Below are 22,098 nucleotides of genomic sequence, written 5' to 3'. Positions count from 1 at the left end.
ACCTATCTGCGATTCCTGTTCTCTTCTCTATATGCGCTCAATGGGGCCGGCGGCAGCAGCGCCGACCCCATTGAGAACATATAGAAGACAAATCCTTCTTCTCTGCCACAGCTGTAACAGCTGTGGCAGAGAAGAACGATGTTTGCCCATTGAATTCAATGGAGCCGGCAATACAGCCGACTCGATTGAAAGCAATGGGCTGCCGGCGTGCGCGGGATGAATTGTCAGGAAGGGCTTAAATATATAAGCCCTTCCCTGCAATTCATCCAGAAAAGTGTTAAAATAAAAAATATATATATACTCACCTGCTCCCGGCAGCCGGAGTTCCGTGCGGCTGGCCTGCAGTGGGTGTGAAGGGGGTGTGAGTCAGACTCAGCGCTGAGCCAATCAGAGGCAAGTCTGACTCACACCCCTTTCACACCCACTGCAGGCCGGCCGCTCTGAACTCCGTTTGCCGGGACCAGGTAAGTATATATATATTTTTTATTTTAACACTTTTCTGGATGAATTGCAGGGAAGGGCTTATATATTTAAGCCCTTCCCGACAATTCATCCCACACTCGCCCGCAGCGCATTGCTTTCAATGGAGTTGGCTGTATTGCCGGATCCATTGAATGCAATGCGCTGGACAGCTCCGGCCCGTTTCTAATGAAACGCGGCTAGGAGCAGATTTTCGGGCGATTTTCGGGCACCGGTCACGCGATTTGCGGATGCGCATCCGTCATGCGATCCGCAAATCGCGCGAAAAAACGCCCGTCTGACTAAGGCCTAACAGTGTATTTACAGGAGGCACATCAGTCTTCATCAGGGATCAGTAGCTGAACCCGACGTTGATTGTGGGCTCAGTTCTTTCTTTCCATCTCTTTGATGATTGGCCCATTGTGGTGCTTTACAATCCTATAGAACGTGTTCTTGTCTTCATGGCCCCAAGACCGCACAAAGCTGAGGAGTTCTCTCATCTGATCCTGAGGAGTCTGCTGACTTGTTATGTTATTACAGTGTTCTTCTTTCAGGAGTTCCTGCTTCTTGAGGTCGTCTAGAACAGGTTTGATGTACGTCACACTTTGTATTAGCGGTACACAATATTTATCCACGAAATGCCCCGAAGGAGTTCCTACAAATATCAGAATATAATGAACATTACAACCCATCTCCTCAATTGTCTTCAGCTCTTTATGTGAACAGACTATTATACTATAACTATACAATGCTGCAGTTGCAAGAAAAGGTAAGTGAACCCTTTGGAATCCCCTGGATTTCTGCATTGAAAAAAACAGATGCTGTCACTTTTCAGTCAGCGTGTGCAGAGGAGAGAGGAAGGGGGAACAAGCGGGCAGCAGAGAAGATCTGCTATACTCCTATCTCTCCCACTGTTGCAGGGGAGGGGTGACATGAATTTTGGTTCACAATGTAGCAAAGGATTGTACAGGCAGCACTCTTTGTAAACCCTCACTGGGTTGGACTAGAGGCTTAATGCAACAGCCAGCCGAACACCCAAACCATCGTTTCCCAAGTAAATCCACAAAATAGAAGGCTTGGCAGCAAGCTTGTGAGAGGCCATACAGGGCGAAACTTTGCTGTCTTTCCTCTGTGTTATGGGTGAATGTTTTCATCATCTGCACCAAATTATGCTGCCAAGTCTTCTATTTTATGAATTTTGGTTCATGTCATCACCCTCCCCCCGTCAATCAAAGAGCATATTTACTCTTTGATTGTCACACTTTTTGCCCAGAAAAGGAGTAAAATGATGAAAACTTGCTCATCTCATTACTCCTCTACACTGTTTAACCTCGCAGATGCTGCAGTCATTGCTGACTGTGGCATCTAATCGGTTGTACAGAACAAAAATAAAAAAATCTTTCCCCCTCATATAAAGGCTTTAATTATTGAAAAATAGAAGGAATTAAAAAGCTGCACATAATTGATATCTCCACATCCATAACAACCTGTACTATAAAAAATTACATTATTTATCTACCGTGTTTCCCCCAAAATAAGACATATTCCTAATATAAGCCCTATCCTGATTTTCAGGAGGAGGCTTTAATTTTATAAGACCTACTAAAAATAAGCCCAAGCTACACCACATAAAAAAAGCAATACATTATCTAGCAGGCGCCCTCCCGGTTTCCTCCCGCTGGTCTCTGGAGCTCCAGTGTGCTTGCTTGCAGTCGTCAGCCCCAGACAGAAGATTGCTTCCTGGTAACGGGGTTCATAAACCCCGCCTCCAGCAAGCGATGTCTCTGATTGGTTCTCGAGCGCTACGACTGAGCCAATCAATGCAGTGCTTGATGAACCAATGCGATAGCTGTGATTGGTGGCTAAATAAATCTGTAATACAGTTTCCTCTGGACACCTTTCCTAGTCTAATGTATAATCCTTAGACGTAATAACATCTCTGAAGTGGCTAATGGGTCATTTACATGGGACGATTATTGCTTAATAGTTAATCTGAGCGATAATCATGCAGTGTATATGCACAAATCATCGCTCGCTTTTCATTCACGGCTTTTTAGAGCTGACCTTTCAGTCAGTTTAAAAACCATTGCTGGATCATCGGCTTACCGCTCTGTGTAAACGCTCTCTGCTGTGTGCTTCACATTGAAGGTAAAGCACTAAGTGAGAAGGTTGCAAGAAGTCCGTGATCCAGCGGTGAAGTCTGTCCGTGTAAACATTCTGAATGAGCGCTAACGACTTCAGCGGTGACATCAGCGCTCTGCAGTTGTTTACCTGACTGTTGGCCGTGTAAAAGGCCTTTTAGATGGAACACTTAGCGTTCAAAAAATCGTTCAAACAAGTGGAAATCAACGATAACACTGTGCAGCACAGTTTTTGTAACAGATAAGCAGAGAAGTCGCAGATAATTTTTCTGCCATGTAAGATTTTCCAATTATGGGGAATAATGTAATCCAATTGCCGTTGTACTTTTGTTCTTTTTATTAAGCAAGGTTAATGGCGAGCTGACTGGATTAATTGTATAGGTATATTTCCAAAAAATAAAGTGATTGCACAACTATTTCACAATCACCGTTACACGCCACACGCTGACTGAACACTATAAGGGTAGGTTTATGTAACATATAGGGTATGCTTCTACATGGCAGAAACGCTGCGGATCATCCACCAGTAAGTTGTAAGCAATGAACTGAGTTTTACAGGTTATTGGTTAGACTAGGACTACTTAATAACAATATATGGATGTCTGCAAAACTCAACAATTTCTGCTATGTCTGAGTATAGTTCACAACAAAGACACAGCGGAGTAACATAACATCCTTGGTACATTGTGCCTATCACAAGTATTTCAGAAGATGTATTTTATGGCTTGAGAAAGGTGTCATTGTGACACCGAAACGCGTTGCCTTATCACCAATAAAGAACCTTGGATTTATCTAGTACACCGGCGTGTACCATCTTCTGTGATTGGAGTCTACACTTCAAGGAGGGGGTTTCTGTTCCCACACACCCCCCTCCTCCCCAGTAAGTGTCTTTCTTATGCTACCGCTTCCCTTTAAGCCTACTGCTAAAGGAAAAGTGTTCTTCATATAATACTAAGTACCTTGCAGCGCGGTGACATATATTTTTCTAACATAGTGTATTATACATTTCAGAATAAAGCTTGGTGACCAAGATAAGAAGTGGCACCGCCATCATCTGTGTCATGTATCGCTCATCTCACACAGGGGCTGAAAGGCAAGAGTAGAATGGCATTTGCCATTTCAATGGTGTGGCAAGAACAAAAACACCACCATAGTGACTGTTACTTCTGCATGACAAATACCAAAGGTTTCTCCAGTAAACAGAAAGATAACATTCTGTATCCAGATATACCTTCTGCAAAAAGACCTGTGTCTCATGACAGAAGATTACCTATTCCTGATCCAATGGCAGGGTTGCTATTAGCCTCTGGCTGGGAAACATCCCTGGGACTACTATGGGGGTCACTATTACTACTTGGGACAATATAGGAGACACTGTTACTACTGGGGGAGCTGTGGGGGTCACTATTACTACTGAGGCCATTGTGGGGGTCACTATTACTTCTGGGCCACTGTGTTGGTCACTATTATTACTAGGGCCACTATAGGGGTCACTATTGGGGCTCATTCCCATGGACGTAAGTGCATTCCAGTTGTGCAAATGTGATATGCATTTGCACGACCATAAATCGCTTACACCCGCGTTTTTTGCCTGCTCTACAAATACAATGTATATTTGTGCATGAAAAAACAATGTAGACAGGCTCATTGAAATGGTGTGCAAATAAGCAGGTTTCCTGCATACTCACTGCGTATTTGTGTCCACCCAGTCACTTGAACGGCTTATTGCAGTATGTTACACGCCCCAACAAGGTTATGCTCCGTATTTTTTCACGCGATTGTACATCATGTGAAAAAATGCGCTCATCTGAACGAGCCCACTGAAGTGAATGGGTTCTATCCACTTTGTATTCCACACACAAGACATCTCAGTCATTGAAGACCGTTACAAAGGGAAGTACAATCTGAATATGATGGGTCTTATAGAGGGAAAGTAATGTTTCTTCCAGGAGGAAATGAGGATCCAAGCATCATTTTCCACCAAAAACAGTGGAATAGTAACATTAGGGCGCATCCAAACTGTTATCATCTTAAATAACAGAAATGGTTCGTAACATGAAAGTGAGACGTGCTGCTATTATTTAATTTTACCTCTCGGAACGGCTTCTGACAGTTCTTCTATATCTGCTAATGAAAAGAATACATTTATAGATCAGACAGAAGAGAAAATGGGAATTACATGTGAATTATAGAAAAGCGCGAGGTTCTAGCACTTGTACAGGTAATTTGGACATACACTGGACGGCCCCTTTAGTAGACCCCACTCACTCGGCTCTCTCACAACTGGAGGTTCCCTGTATGGAAAAAAGAGCCCTAACCCCGGAGTGTGGCATAAAATCACGTGCAAGATTTCCATGGATCAGTTTCAGTGTAAATGCACATTAGATGGGAAAATCCAGCGATCTGAGTGATTCCAACAAGGCCGGTCATCAGTGCTAGACTAGCCGGAGCTGGGGGTCACTGCCAACTGCGTAGGATTTACTTGTGTAACGGTGTGGAGCGTATACTGAGAATGGCGTGATCAAGGAAAAACATGCAGCCAAACGGATCCTGTGGACTCGTCAGCATAAAGGGTCAGAGGAGGATGTCAGGAATTGTTCTGACCACCAGGTGCTGCATAGATCAGATCAGCTGAATACAACACTGGTGCTCCAACTAACATGTCTGAACATACAACTCGCCGTTCCTAACGGGATATGGGCTCTAACTGTAGATGAACAGTTCCCTCGCTATTGTGTCTAAGAGATACAGAAAGATGAGACTCAAGCTGGCAAAAAAGTGCAATAATTGTATCACTGAGCAGCAGAAAAGCAACTCTTAGTCAGTTGATCCAGATTTCTGTTGCACCATGCTGACAAGAGGTCAGAATTTTGCGCAAGCAGCATGAATCGATGACTGTGATACTGGTAGATCGTCAGCCATCTTTCTGGTCTGGGAAAAGTTGAGTTGACCTAACAGATGGAAGTTTATGTTCTGGCAAACAGAGCTCATCAATATTTATTCTGCCTGTTCACACCCACACTACAGGGGTGTTGAGGTCCTGTGCTCTTTCTGGGACCAGCAAGGAAACCCTTTGTTCTGATATTAACCCTTTAAGGACCAGGCTGTTTTATACCTTGAGGACCAGATACCATTTAGGGATTTTACCTATGTGGTGGTTTAACCCCTTAGTGACGAAGCCTGTTTGCGCGTTAGTGACGGAGCCAAATTTTGGAAATCTGACATGCGTCGTTCAACGTAGCATAACTCCGTAAAGGCTTTACATATCCAAGTGATTCTGACATTGTTTTTTCGACACATGTTGTACTTCATTTTGGTTGTAAAAAGAGACCGATATAATTTGTGTATATTTATTAAAAGTACCAATATTGGAAAAATTTTGAAAAAATTGTCATTTTTTCACATTTTCAACTGTAATATCTCAAATATGTCCAAACAAACTGTACAAATTTTTGATAAGATATATATTTCCATCTGTTTACTTTATTCTGAATGCACACTTGAAAACTTGTGTTTTTTTAACCATTTATAGTACGTACAAATTTAACATTACTTTTCAGCATTTTGAGGAACACTTTGCTTTCCTGCACCAAGCCAAGTTTGCAAAGGCTCATGAGTGTCAGAATAATAGATATCCCCCCAAATGACCCCATTTTAAAAACTACACCCCTTAATGTATCCACTGAGGGGGGTCATGAGAATTTTGACCCCACCAGTTTTTTCAGAAATTAATTCAATTTAGAGGAGAAAAAATAAAATTTCATATTTTTGCAAATATGTCATTTTAAAGAGATATGTTTCCTATAGTGCCCATGAAAATGAGGATTTACACCCCAAAATGGATACCCCCGTTTCTCCCGTGTTCAGAAACATACCCATTGTGGCCCTAATCTTATGTCTGGATGCACAACGGGGCCCAAAATGAAAGGAGTAGTCGGTGTCTTTCAGAACATAAATTTTGCTTGAAGGCGTTTTAGGCCCTATAGCACTTTTGTAGAGCTCTTGAGCGGCCAAAACCAAAGAGAACCCCCACAAGTGACCCCATTTTGAAAACTAGACCCCTTAACGAATTTATCTAGGGTTGTACTGCCTATTTTGACCCCACAGTTTTTGAATGAATTCAAGCAAAGCAAAAGGAAAAAAATGTGATTTTTGTTTTTTTGGCAATTCTGTCGTTTTAAAAACAGCTTTTTTTGTACAGCACACATATGAAGGAAGACTTGCACCCAAAAATGGATACCCTTGTTTGTCCCGTGTTCAGAGACATACCCATTGTGGCCCTAATCTTATGTGTGGATGCACAACGGGGCCAAAAATGAAAGGAGTAGTCGGTGGCTTTCAGAACAGAAATTTCGCATGAAGGTGATTTAGGCCCCATTGCCCACTTGTAGAGTTCTTGAGTTGGCAAAACGACAGAGAACCCCCACAAATGACCCCATTTTGAAAACTAGACCCCTTAACGAATTCATCTAGGGGTGTACTGTGTATTTTTACCCTACAATTTTTGAATAAATCTAAGCAAAGCAGTAGGAAAAAAATTACAATTTTCATTTTTTTGGCAGTTGTATCAATTTAAAAACAGTTTTTTGTACAGCACACATATAAATGAAGACTTTCACCGCCAAAATGGATACCCCTGTTTGTCCCGTGTTCAGAACCATACCCCTTGTGGCCCTAATCTACTTAAAGGACACATGGCTAGGCCTATAATGGAAGGAGCACCCGTTGGATTTCAGGGTACAACGGCATAAATTCCAGGCCCCATTGCCCACTTGTAGAGCCATTGAGCGTCCAAAATGATAAAGAACCCCCACAAATGACCCCATTTTAAAAACTAGACCCCTTACCGAATTCATCTAGGGGTGTACTGCGTATTTTGACCCCACAGTATTTGAATAAATCTAAGCAAAGCAGAAAGAAAAAATTACAATTTTGCATGTTTTTGGCAATTTTGTCAATTTAAAAACTGTTTTTTTGTACAATGTACATAGGAATTAAGACTTTCACCCCAAAATGGATACCCCCGTTTATCCCGTGTTCAAAAACATACCCATTGTGGCCCTAATCTACTTACAGGACACATGGCTAGGCCTATAATGCAGGGAACACCTGTTGGATTGCAGGGCACAACTGAATAAATTCCAGGCCCCATTGTTCATTTGTACGGAATAAAAATTGACTCCCTAAAAATATCCCCCCCCCCCCCCCCTCCACACCCTTTTCGGCGTTCCCCAAATCTTAGATAAAAGTAATAATGTGAACTGTGTGGTATTTCCGAAGACAGAGGTAATTATGGAGGCTGGTTGGGATGGGTACAGGGGGCAATAAAACCTTGTATCCCCCCTCCTCTTATGCTTTTTGGGGGTATTTCGTGACCTCAGTAGCGGGCATGGGGTGTAAAAAGTGGCGCTCTGTGAGTCTCCATAAGCTTGATGAGGTGCGGCGGTCTCACACAGAAGGCACTCAACAAGGTGCTCCTGGAACTGCAGGAAGGCGAGCGTTCCCAGGGCTTCTTGTAAATTGCGTATTACAGGTAGCGGTCTGAATAACGCCGGGCTCACGCAGCCGTAGGTGGAATCCGCTTGCGGAGGCCCGCAGCGGATCCCATCTGTGAGCCCGGCTGTGACCTTGCGTACCGCCGCGTAATGTACTGCGCATAACTGCCTACTCACACAGGCGGTCATTCGCAGTACACTTTTTTTTTTGTTTGCATTTCCCGCACCGTCGCTTAGCAATGACACGGATACCTGCAGCCCATATACAACGTAGTTGCATATGGGCAGTGGGTATATCCGCGACCACGGAGCACAATGGGCGGATAGCCGCGGTAAAATAGAATCTGCTGCATTCTCTTTTCTGCAAGTGGATTACGCAATTCCAACCCGCTAATGTGAGCGGAATTGTGTAATCCAATGCGATTGATCTGCGTATTACCGCGGATCAGACGCATGCGGAATCCGTCATTCCTATCCGGTCATGTGAGACCGGCCAAAGGTAGATCGCTACCTTTTTTTCACGTGACCGGGGACCGCTCAACGAGGCCACCCGTCACTGCTCCAGGCTCTTGGCTCTTCCTGATGATCCGCCTCATTGGCGAGGAAACGCGGCGAAGTTTCACAAAACCCAATAGGATGCACATGTACCTACCTTGAAGTTTCATAAAACCGAATAAGATATACATGTACCTACCTTCATAACTCAATAAAAGATCGAACATAAATGAACTATAGATACTAATCCTCATGAGACAAGTGTATCAACACACTAACGGAAACCTATAAATGATACCGGCACCATCAGGCCTTATTGAGTAATAGTGAAAGTGTCTTTTAACCCCTTAGTGACAGAGCTTTTTTGCTTTTTTTCCATTTTTGTTTTTTCCTACTCCCTTTTAAAAAATCGTAGCTCCTTAATTTATCCATCGAAGTCGCTGTATGAGGGCTTGTTTATTGCGGGACGAGTTGTATTTTTCAATGGCACTATTTATTGTACCATATAATTTACTGAAAAACTTTTAAAAAATTCTTGGAAATGGAAAAAAAACGACATTCCACCATCTTTCGGTGCGTCCTGTTTCTACAGCACACAAATTGCAACAAAAACGACCTGATATTTTTATTCTATGGGTCAGTACGATTACTACGATACCAAACTTATATAGTATTTTTTTTGCTGTAGTACTTTTATTTTTTTTTTAAGATATTTAATTTTTTTCAATTATTTTCTGCGGTCATTTTGTGCGCGCAATACCTTTTTTATTTTTTCGACGATGTAGTTGAGCAAGGGCTCATTTTTTGCGGGATGTCCTGTAGTTTCCGATGGTATCAATTTGGAATACATACGACTTTTTGATCACTTTTTATTGCGTTTTTTCTGAGAGACGGGGTAACTAAAAAAGTGTATTTCTGGTGTTCTTTATTTTTTTTTTTCAGACGACGTTCACTGTGCGGAAAAAATAATGCACTACTTTGATAGATCGGACTTTTACGGACGCGGCGATATCAAATACATATTTTTATTTTATGATTTTGATTTTTTAATAATGGATATGGCAAAAGGGGGGTGATTTAAACTTTTATAACTTTTTTTTTTTTTTAACAATTATAAAAACTTTATTGATTATTTTTTTTACATTACTTTGAAGTCCCCCTGGGGGACTTTAACATGCGATGCTTTGATCGCTCTTGCAGTATGACGTAATGCTATAGCATTACGTCATACTGCTTTTTTACAGGCAGTCTTTCAAGCCACCCTGTGTGGATGGCTTGATAGGCAGTCTGCTAAGGCAGCCCTGGGGCCATTCATTAGGCCCCCGGCTGCCATGACACATGCACGGCTCCCCCGATCTCGCCGCGGGGGGGGGGCCGTGCGGGACCCCCGAACAACGTTCGGGGGATTTAAATGCAGCTGTCAGAATTGACAGCGGCATTTAAAGGGTTAATAGCCGCGATCGGCCGAGCGCAGCTATTGCCCGCGGGTGTCAGCTGTAATAAACAGCTGATGCCCGCGCTGTATGGAGGGAGATAGCGGTGCTACCTCCCTCCATACACGTCCTGCAACAGCAGGACGTAGTTTCCCGATGGGTCGGTCGTTAAGGGGTTATACTCCTCCAAATCTTCTTACAACCAGTGGGACTGCGTTAACCATCATATCTGGTTTATAACGCAACAACAAATAGTACCACTGGTAGGCTCCCCCATTGTTATCTCATTAAACTGGTAACCTGGTCTTGATTTAGTCCCCTATAAAGGGCTTTATTTATATGTTGTTTGCTTTTGTTGGTGTGCCCCCACATGGTGGTATTTTAATATTTGGAAATAAAATCTAGTTTTAATGTAAAAATAGTCTACGCTGTGAAAGGTCTTACTTTAAGAATAGACTACTGCCTCTGTGAGTTTCTTTAAATTGATAGGGTTGCGGGGGGAGGTTGGAACCTGAATCAAAACTAGCACCAAAACCCTAATGTAACACATGGATTTTTGTACAGATGCACACCAGAATCCACTTTCCATAAAAAAATCTCTATTGCTGTTTTGTATCCTGCTTCCCATGAAATGATATACAAATTGATCAAAAAGTCATTTTTGTCCCACTAAGTGGGATTATCATTTTCTCATTCTTCTAATACACTACTATACTTGTGCCACAAAATATACTCCTAAAAAATGCAACTCATCCTGCGAAAACAAGCCTTCATACAGCTCTGCCCACAGACAAGTCAAAATGTAAAAATGTTATGGATCTTTGAAAGTGGCAACACATTAAAAAAAATATTTGTGCAGCTAATCAGCTTGCTTATGAGGTAATAAAAATGCTCGCTGGTTAGTTGTATTCAACCAATTAATGACAGCTCAATGGGGGATGAACGATGGTACTAACAATCATTTGTCCCCTAATAGAGTTTATATTGGGCAATGTGTATTGGCCAAGTAGACAATCAGTGATCTCATTACCCGGCACTTGTCTACCAGAAAAAAACCTTAACATAGGGAGAATTACAGTTGACCAAAAACCATTTTTAAGCTCGTATAAATGAGCTGACAAGTGAGGGTTTGTTCGTTAGGCAGCTGATCGTTTGCACTTTTACATGGCCCAATGATCAGGCAAAATAACATTCAGGCAAAAACTCCTGCTCAGTTATTGGACCATGTAATTCAGAACTCGGAACCGTGCAAGGGACTGTGAGGTTTGTCTACCTCATGTGGATTGTCTTTGCATCACTGTAATTGTGTCTGTTTATGCTGGTGTTATCCATCTTAGTAGTGCGTTTGTCTTTGTAACATAATGTGTGTGACGTGTTTGGTTGGTTAGGAACGTTGGGGGTGGAGTTTTGCAGGAAGAGAGGAGAGTAGAAAAATGTAGTCGTGGAGGAGGATGTAGGAGCAGGAGGCTGAAGCTTTGATGCTTCTTCCTGAGCAGAGCCTTGGACCTATCTCATCTGTCATGGGATACATCTTCTCTGGGGAATGGAGTGCGGAGTTCAAATCCTGTCGCAGAAGTCGGCGATGGTGATCGCATATCTTCCCCGCTTAACTACCACAATCCAGAGTACGAGTTGGGAGTAAGAAACCAGATTGTTGAGTGCTACTGAAACAGAGTGAGAAGAGGATGTAACAAGTGAATGAAAGGGCATTGTGTGTGCTCCCCTATGTGTCTGGAGTACCCCCACCCCCAGGGTTCATCCATCAGATAACTGAGACTGAGGATGTTCATATGTCGGGTGAGAAGAGTGTCTTCTAGATGCAAATGTGTGGGAGATTGCAGAAAAGTAAAAATGTGCCTGAACTGTTATGTCTAAGTCTGTTGTAATACTTTGTCCTTGGAAAATCAAAGTTTAAATTGTGAGTAAAGGAAAACCATGTGTCTCCGGTTTGAAACTACTTCTTTAGCTGTGGACTCTGTTATTTGGTCCAGGTGTTCAATCACTTGGAAGAGGCACTGGTGTCACGTGGATAAATAAGTAATAAATTTGTTTAGCACGGTTGCCATTACTGGGCCCTGTACGCGGCTGGGCCGGGAGATGCATCCGGAGTAGATAGTAGAGCCACCCATAAGACACCATCAGGTTTTCCTTGCTGTTTCCCCCCAGCCAAAGGACCGACCCTACCTACTACACTGACCAGTTCTACTATCATAAGTGGCTGTAGCATCTTCCACTTGACACCACCACTAGTTTTAATATCCATTTCAATGAGAACTGTATTTGCATAAAATCCTTCAACATTTTCACTGGAACCGCTCTATGATTACTCCAGGGATGTAGCTGGACATGAAAGAATATGATCTGATGGGGAAATGGAAAAGTGTGCACTTTTTGAGCAACAGTACAATGAATCCCATAAACATGTATAAACGCAGTAATACCTCTTGAAAGTTGACCTTCCCACACAGGTTCGGACTCTGAACTCTTTTCTGCCAATACTTGTAATGAAATCGAATTTGTACTTTTTAAGATTGCATTTTTTGAGATGTTGATCTCTGTGAAGGGGTGTTCTTTGATTTCTTTATGAACCATGAACTGCAATTTCTATGAAAAACAACACAAGTAATATTTAATGCATTACCATAAAGCCACTAGGACATCTTTATAAAAAGAAGTCACAATTTTGCCATGAGTTTTCATCTGGAAATTGCGCTGAACTCACAAACATTTCTATTGAATGTTGATTCTCTGACCAACCCTCTTCTACAGTGTTTATCTGGTCTGACCTAATGCTGGCTGGCCACTTCATAGTGCAGGCAGGTTCTGACAATATCATCCAGATAATCGCTATCACAGCAGCACTCTATTAGATCCAAACACCACTATGCTGGGAGGTAGGAGAAGATAATGCGCAAAAGCTCATCTATGAGGACCCGATTCCTTTGAGTCCTCCAAAAAACCGTCAGTTCCAAAAGATAGCAATGAGCAGCGCCAGAAGTGGTTAGGTTTCCTTTAAAAGTGCATCAACGGATGCTTCTTTATTAAATCAGAGAAGTCCAGTAAAAAACACAACGTTTCGACCCAACTAAGGGTCTTTTTCAAGTGCATAAAGTCTACATGATACATACAGAGTATTTATGCAACACCTCCACCTATCACCACACAAACACATAATTAAAAACGCCCATATACAGCTGAAAACAGTGCTGTTACCGTCATCCATGCTGCTCCACAACCATTTATCTCATATTGGGACGGCGTCCGACGTCATCAAGAGGCGTCGCCTGAGCACATCGCAACACCCTCCGGTGTTCTAAGTCCGGATCTGCGCATGCGTCCCGGATTCCAAGTTACCACGTAGTTTGATGCGTGATGACGACAACCACCACTCGCCGCTCGTTACCACAAACAGTATCGGGAGGCAGGTTCTCGCGAGACTTCATGTGTGCATTCCATGTTCTATCTGCCTACAGCTACGGCTGCGGCAGATCATTACCATGGAAACCTCAAGCGTTCTTTGCCTATATCTACGGCTGCAACAGATAATAACCAGCCTACTACTATATAGCAGTTGCCACCCGCCAAGGATGCGCGACTCTTTACCTTGGAGCCAACTTTTGCGGGTACGCAGGATAGTGGGGGATGAACATGTTGACCATAGGCTTAACGAAATGTATAATAAGTGCAAATCAAGAGGATACCCGGAAGGGGTGGTTAAACCTTTGGTCAAAAAAGCACGGGACATCAAACGTGATACCCTCCTCACCGTGACACAAAAAGACAATACACTGATGCGAATTCCATATGTGACTACTTTTGGCCCAATGAGTGGACGTATAGCTAACATCTTGAGGAGACACTGGTCGATTTTGAACCATTGCCACCCCGAGGTTGCGGAATTTAAACACCCACCCCTCATGTCCTATAGACGTGGTCCTAATTTTAAGGATAAATTGGTACATACGGTACAAAAAAAGACACAAGCAACAACTCAGACGGTACTTGCGCCACCTAGATTGGGGAATTTTCCATGCCTTGGCTGCTCTAGCTGCCATAACATGACCAAAGGTAGCTCGTTCATACATCCTCGGACAGGGAAACGTTACCCGATTAAATACAGGTTTACGTGTAATACGACTTATGTCATCTATGTCATTACATGCCCGTGTGGCCTCATCTATGTAGGCGAGACAACAAAGGAATGAAGAACTAGAATATCGAAGCATAAGAGTACGATCCGTACAGAAAAATCTGATGTACCCGTCGCCAAACATTTTTTGGAATTCCATCATGCCATAAGTCAACTTAAATTCCAAATAATAGATTGTGAGCCACCTAATAAGAGAGGGAGTGATAGGGAGAGATGTTTAAAACTCAGGGAAGCACGGTGGATCTTTGAATTAGATGCATTGCAATCCCATGGGCTTAATCTAGAATATGATCCCCTGCCATTACTCTAAAAATTGATCCATCCATTTTTGTATATATTTTTATTCTTGTTTCTTTTATTCCCACAGATTATGTGCCGCCATCATTGCTGCGTCCACAACCTTCCACACTCTTCACATCACAATCAATTATTGTGTTTGGCCACTAGAAGATGTATGAGTATCCCTGAGAAATTAACGGCCGAAATGTACTCAGTATCAATAATGAATAGTTGCGATGCACTCAGCACCAATAAAAAGATGTTTTACTTGCAGATCGGCATTCTGGTTTATAGAGACTAAGTGATTCATTCTGAACAGCAATTAATGATATAGGTCTTGCATTATAGAGAGACATATAGTCATTTGTTTATCTATAAAGAATTTTTCTTTTGAAAAAGTTTTCTCTTAATATCTATATAATATGGATCGCTATTAACATTCTCTAGCGGTTTTTTATGTAGTTTAATAATATTGAATAAAGATAGCTTAAGGTTTCCATAGTTATTATCTGTTGCAGCCGTAGATATAGGCAAAGAACGCTTGAGGTTTCCATGGTAATGATCTGCCGCAGCCGTAGCTGTAAGCAGATAGAACATGGAATGCACACATGAAGTCTCGCGAGAACCTGCCTCCCGATACTGTTTGTGGTAACGAGCGGCGAGTGGTGGTTGTCGTCATCACGCATCAAACTACGTGGTAACTTGGAATCCGGGACGCATGCGCAGATCCGGACTTAGAACACCGGAGGGTGTTGCGATGTGCTCAGGCGACGCCTCTTGATGACGTCGGACGCCGTCCCAATATGAGATAAATGGTTGTGGAGCAGCATGGATGACGGTAACAGCACTGTTTTCAGCTGTATGTGGGCGTTTTTAATTATGTGTTTGTGTGGTGATAGGTGGAGGTGTTGCATAAATACTCTGTATGTATCATGTAGACTTTATGCACTTGAAAAAGACCCTTAGTCGGGTCGAAACGTTGTGTTTTTTACTGGACTTCTCTGATTTAATAAAGAAGCATCCGTTGATGCACTTTTAAAGGAAACCTAACCACTTCTGGCGCTGCTCATTGCTATCTTTAGGTTCTGACAATATGACATTTGTGTTTCTTTTGACTACTTTTTTACAGTTACAGCAGATTGCAGGGATGGCACAGGCGGACTCCACACCATCTGCAGTGGGTGTTAGCTGTAACACACAATAGTTGGGATCAGAACTAACTTTGATTTCGATCATTTAAAGGGCCACCCCAGTGATTTTTTAAAACTCATTCACTATGGAGCTATCCCCCAGCATATATAAGTGAGCCTATGTTACTTTGGTTAGTTATCTCTATCTGAATCTCCTGGCCTTTTTTTTATCTCACATGGTCATGTGATCTCAGTTCTGGCCAGCTCAGATCTGCTTGGAGATTATGGATTCATTTTCCAGTCAATTTGTAAGCTTGTGCAATGCTGTTACAGAGATTTACTACCGAAACTGTATTGAGGAGGATACAGAATCTCCTAGCACAGTGACTGATGATGATCACAGAGCTCCTGTCACACAGTTGCAATAAAGGAGATCACAGCTCATCCTCCTGACTGTATAACTATGATCTGTAGTTTATTTAGGTGTCAAGAGAAGGTAATGATAATTATACTTCCCCCTCAGCAGGTAAAAAATGGTATAGCCTGCTGTACTGATGCATCATCGAAGTAATTGAAAGTAAAATGTCACATTCTCAAGATGGAGCCTGCAAGTATCAGGCAAGGAAATGGCTATAATACACACAGAATACCCCCAGAGTGTGACAAGCAATCACATGAAGGGGGCAGGCATGGAAAGATGTTTTCACCAGAGTATCCCTTTAACTACGATATACAATGGTCAATAGCGACCGCGGTATCTAAGGAGTTTAATTGAAGCTTGGCTCCCCCTTGTTACCTTGTACATAATAAAAGGATACCATTAGACTGCCATGGCAGCCTGGGGCCTAGCAATCTGCCTAATAGATTGTTCGTCTGTAAGGCACTGATAGGCAATAATACATTGCAAATGAAGTTTAATAGTGAAGCAATCTAAGAATTACGCAGTCAAGTCTCATTATGGGACTAAAAAAACAATACCTCATTTGTTGAAATATAAAATGCACTTTTATCAAGAAAAAAAAAATGTGTAAATGCTATAAAAATGAGTGCCAAATAACAAAGGCAGAATTACTGTTTCATCTCCATTGTTTCCCTAAAGAATTTAAAAAAAAGCTAATCAATGACTAAGGATTAGAGATAAGCGAGCATGCTCGTCCGAGCTTGATGTTTGTTCGAGCAGTAGCATACTCGAAGGTGTTCGTTATCATCTTCCCTGCCTGCATGTTTAGCGCTATTTTGTAGCCACTAAACATGCAGGGAAGGCTTTACCACTTCCTGCTGTGACGTGCCAACCCTGTGCACATCCATAGCAGTGACTGGCTGGGCTGATCAGGTGACCTCCGAGTATTAAAACTCTGGTCACCTGCGGCTCGCCTCAGACGCATGCTGCATTAGCTGAGGGACAGAGCTGCTGCCATTCAGGGAGAGTGATAGTGTAGGTTAGAGGTTGCGGTTAGGCAGGGATCCTTGTTCCAAGAACCCAACAGTTCTTTTTAGGACTACAACTCCTCTCATTGTGTGCATCAGCATTTTGGCTGGCTGGGACCAGTAGTGTGCACAAATTTTCTCTCAAGCATCCCGGCTGTATACTGCATACTGTTACCTGTTTTATGCAGTATACTGCTACTGGTGTACAGAGACTAGATAGGAAGTAACAAAACTATCATTTTTCTAGGTTTTTTTTGCCTGCTGAAATCGTATGCTATATACCTGTGTGTTGGTCCTGTCAATCTATGCTATCTAACAATAGCATACATGGTTTTAATTTTTGGGGGGCCTGCTGATAGCGTACGCTATATACCCGTGTCTGGGTGCTGTGAATCTACGCTATCTAACTATACATAATCCTCACCGAAAAGAACCTTAATGATTATTAAAATATAACCTTTATTGGTAGTCCTTAAAAAAGCTTTCGTGTACAGACAAACAAAAAAATTTAATTAAAAAGAATGTTTATGTGAGGTCAATGGCCCTCTTTTTCCAAAGCATGTCATTAAAGCCACAGACTTATGCCTAGTGATAATTAAGGCGATGAATAAATTGCCTCTATGAGGCCTGTTGTCTTGGCCCCAATTTATCGCTCTGCATTGATGAGGGTATCACCAAGTTCCCATAAACATTCATATGCGGTCACTCTTACAATATACCGTGCCGCTCTGCTGAAGAACCCACTCTTCCAAAAGGTGTGTGAACAACATACAACACCTTACGTTTGGTAATTTTGATGAAGCCGTCTGCTGCTGGTCAGATCACACTCAGGTGACTTTAAGCACGAAGTTGATGTCTATTTATATCAATATAGACAACTCACTTGTCCTTCTATGCTCAATATAATAGGAGAATAAAGATGTACTAAGTGAGAGATGAGTGCATGTGAGACTAAGACTCTATATAGAGCTTAACAGTAACACAAGCTGACAATCTTTATCTACAGATTGCCGTATAAGTCACATGCAGATAAACCTAAGGGGCACATCTAGGATCTATCTATATCAGTATAAACACCTCCACCAACGACTCATGCTCAAAGTAATGAGAGCAGGAGGATAAGAGGCGCTAACGAAGAGCAAAATCTATGAGAAGTAGGAGTCTGGCTGTGTGACATTATAGCAGCTTGAAAGGCCACACTGGGGTATAGGGGAGTACGTATTTTGTGTCTGTTTATGTCAACATAGACACACTACATTCAAAGAGAGAGAACGTATGACAACTCAGATTAACAAAGAGTAACATACACAAGAGCGTTACAACAATTAGCTCTCTGGATGCTGAATAACAAGCAGACGAGTAACTAATCTCCATCCTGATGAAATGACACACTAACCAGTGTCATGGAAACGCGTCGATGGAATAACTGAGATGGAATGAATGTTATAATAAAGAAAGTATAAAAAATGAAAATCTAATCCCTTGAGGATTGGATATGACATTAGTCTGTTGTGTCTGGATGTGATCGGAGTATCATATAGACGGCTTCATCAAAATTACCAAACGTAAGGTGTTGTATGTTGTTCACACACCTTTTGGAAGAGTGGGTTCTTCAGCAGAGCGGCACGGTATATTGTAAGAGTGACCGCATATGAATGTTTATGGGAACTTGGTGATACCCTCATCAATGCAGAGCGATAAATTGGGGCCAAGACAACAGACCTCATAGAGGCAATTTATTCATCGCCTTAATTATCACTAGGCATAAGTCTGTGGCTTTAATGACATGCTTTGGAAAAAGAGGGCCATTGACCTCACATAAACATTCTTTTTAATTAAAATTTTTTTGTTTGTCTGTACACGAAAGCTTTTTTAACCCCTTAGTGACGAAGCCTGTTTGCGCCTTAGTGACGGAGCCAAATTTTGGAAATCTGACATGCGTCGTTCAACGTGGCATAACTCCGTAAAGGCTTTACATATCCCAGTGATTCTGACATTGTTTTTTCGCCACATGTTGTACTTCATTTAGATTGTAAAAAGAGACCGATATAATTTGTGTATATTTATTAAAAGTACCAATATTGGAAAAATTTTGAAAAATTGTCATTTTTTCACATTTTCAACCGTAATATCTCAAATATGTCCAAACATACTGTACAAATATTTGATAAGATATGTATTTCCATCTGTTTACTTTATTCTGAATGCACACTTGAAAAACTTTTGTGTTTTTTTTAACCATTTAGAGGACGTACAAATTTAACATTACTTTTCAGCATTTTGAGGAGCACTTTGTTTTCCTGCACCAAGCCAAGTTTGCAAAGGCTCATAAGTGTCAGAATAATAGATATCCCCACAAATGACCCCATTTTAAAAACTACACCCCTTAGTGTATTCACTGAGGGGGGTCCTGAGTATTTTGACCCCACCAGTTTTTTTCAGGAATTAGTTCAATTTAGGGGAGAAAAAATAAAATTTCATATTTTTGCAAATATGTCATTTTAAAGACATATTTTTTCCTATAGAGCCCATGAAAATGAGGATTTACACACCAAAATGGATACCCCCGTTTCTCCCGTGTTCAGAAACATACCCATTGTGGCCCTAATCTTATGTCTGGATGCATAACGGGAGCCAAAATGAAAGGAGTAGTCGGTGTCTTTCAGAACATAAATTTTGCTTGAAGGCGTTTTAGGCCCCATAGCACTTTTGTAGAGCTCTTGAGTGGCCAAAAACAAAGAGAACCCCCACAAGTGACCCCATTTTGAAAACTAGACCCCTTAACGAATTTATCTAGGGGTGTACTGACCATTTTGACCCCACAGTTTTTGAATGAATTCAAGCCAAGCAAAAGGAAAAAATTGTGATTTTCTTTTTTTGTCAATGCTGTCATTTTAAAAACAGCTTTTTTTTGTACAGCACACCCATGAATGAAGCCTTTCACCCCAAAATGGATACCCCTGTTTCTCCCGTGTTCAGAGACATACCCATTGTGGCCCTAATCTCATGTCTGGATGCACAATGGGGCCCAAAACGAAAGGAGTAGTCGGTGGCTTTAAGAACATAGATTTTCCTTGAAGGCATTTTAGGCCCCATAGCACATTTGTAGAGCTCTTCAGCGGCCAAAATCAAAGAGAACCCCCACAAGTGACCCCATTTTGAAAACTAGACCCCTTAACGAATTTATCTAGGGGTGTACTGACCATTTTGACCCCACAGTTTTTGAATGAATTGAAGCAAAGCAAAAGGAAAAAATTGTGATTTTCGTTTTTTTGGCAATTCTGTCGTTTTAAAAACTGCTTTTTTGGTGCAGCACACACATGAATGAAGACTTGCACCCCAAAGTGGATACTCCTGTTTCTCCCGTGTTCAGAGACATACCCATTGTGGCCCTAATCTTTTGTCTGGATGCACAACGGGGCCCAAAATAAAAGGAGTAGTCGGTGGCTTTCAGAACAGAAATTTAGCATGAAGGCGATTTAGGCCCCATTGCCCTCTTGTAGAGCCCTTGAGCGGCCAAAACGACAGAGAACCCCCACAAATGATCCCATTTTGAAAACTAGACCCCTAACGAATTTATCTAGGGGTGTACTGTGTATTTTTACCCTACAATTTTTGAATAAATCTAAGCAAAGCAGTAGGAAAAAAATTACAATTTTCATTTTTTTGGCAGTTGTATCAATTTAAAAACTGTTTTTTTTGTACAGCACACATAGGAATGAAGACTTTCACCCCAAAATGGATACCCCTGTTTGTCCCGTGTTCAGAACCATACCCCTTGTGGCCCTAATCTACTTAAAGGACACATGGCTAGGCCTATAATGGAAGGAGCACCCGTTGGATTTTAGGGTACAACTGAATAAATTCCAGGCCCCATTGCCCACTTATAGAGCCATTGAGCGTCCAAAACTATAAAGAACCCCCACAAATATCCCCATTTTAAAAACTAGACCCCTTAACAAATTCATCTAGGGTTGTACTGCGTATTTTGACCCCACAGTATTTGAATAAATTTCAGCAAAGCAGAAGGAAAAAAATTACGATTTTCATTTTTTTGGCAATTTTGTCAATTTAAAAACTTTTTTTTTGTACAGTATACATAGGAATGAAGACTTTCACCCCAAAATGGATCTCCCCGTTTGTCCCGTGTTCAAAAACATACCCATTGTGGCCCTAATCTACTTACAGGAAACATGGCAAGGCCTGTAATGGAGGGAACACCCGTTGGATTGCAGGGCACAACTGAATACATTCCAGGCCCCATTGTTCATTTGTACGTAATAAAAATTGACTCCCTAAAAACCCCCCCCCCCCTACCTCCACGCCCTTTTCAGCGTTCCCCAAATCTTAGATAAAAGTAATAATGTGAACTGTGTAGTATTTCCAAAGACGGGTAATTATGGAGGCTGGTGGGGATGGGCACATAGGGCAATAAAATCGGGTATCCCCCCTCCTCTCATACTTTTTGGGGGTCATTTCTTGACCTCAGTGGCGGGCATGGGGTGTAAAAAGTGGCGCTCTGTGAGTCTCCGTAAGCTTGATGAGGTGCGGCGGTCTCACACAGAAGACGCTCAACAAGCTGCTCCTGGAACTGCAGGAAGGCGAGCGTTCCCGGGGCTTCTTGTAAATTGCGTATTACAGGTAGCGGTCTGAATAACGCCGGGCTTACGCAGCCGTAGGTGGATCCCGGCTGTGAGCCAGCCGTGACCCTGCGTACGGCCGCGTAATGTACTGCACATAACTGCGTACTTACACGGGCGGTCATGCGCAGTACACTTTTTTTTTTGTTGTTTGTATTTCCCGCACCGTCGCTTAGCGATGACGCGGGTACCCGCAGCCCGTATACAACGTAGTTGCGTATGGGCTGCAGGTATATCCATGACCATGGAGCACAATGGGCTCTATGTTGCGGATATCCGCGGTAAAATAGAACATGCTGCGTTCTCTTTTCTGCGAGTGGATTACACAATTCCAACCCGCTAATGTGAGCGGAATTGTGTAATCCAATGCGATTGATCTGCGTATTACCGCGGATCAGACGCATGCGGAATCCGTAATTCCTATCCGGTCATGTGAGACCGGCCAAAG

General features: G+C 42.2%; 1 protein-coding gene across 1 annotated transcript in view; it reads right to left on the bottom strand.

Annotated features, from left to right (window-relative positions):
- Nucleotides 1-611: 611 nt before the first annotated feature.
- LOC136577669 (NACHT, LRR and PYD domains-containing protein 1a-like) overlaps nucleotides 612-22,098 on the bottom strand; it is a 77,030-nt gene continuing 55,543 nt past the window's right edge. The window contains exons 7-9 of the mRNA XM_066577579.1: nucleotides 12,465-12,627; nucleotides 4,692-4,727; nucleotides 612-1,114 (exon numbers count right to left, since the gene is read on the bottom strand). Coding sequence (XP_066433676.1) covers nucleotides 843-1,114; nucleotides 4,692-4,727; nucleotides 12,465-12,627 — 471 coding nt within the window. The 3' untranslated portion in view covers nucleotides 612-842. The remainder of the gene's footprint in view (nucleotides 1,115-4,691; nucleotides 4,728-12,464; nucleotides 12,628-22,098) is intronic.

The sequence above is a fragment of the Eleutherodactylus coqui genome, chromosome 8 (genome assembly GCF_035609145.1).
Source record: "Eleutherodactylus coqui strain aEleCoq1 chromosome 8, aEleCoq1.hap1, whole genome shotgun sequence".
Lineage (NCBI taxonomy): Eukaryota > Metazoa > Chordata > Amphibia > Anura > Eleutherodactylidae > Eleutherodactylus > Eleutherodactylus coqui.
This window is presented reverse-complemented; position numbering and strand designations above follow the sequence as displayed.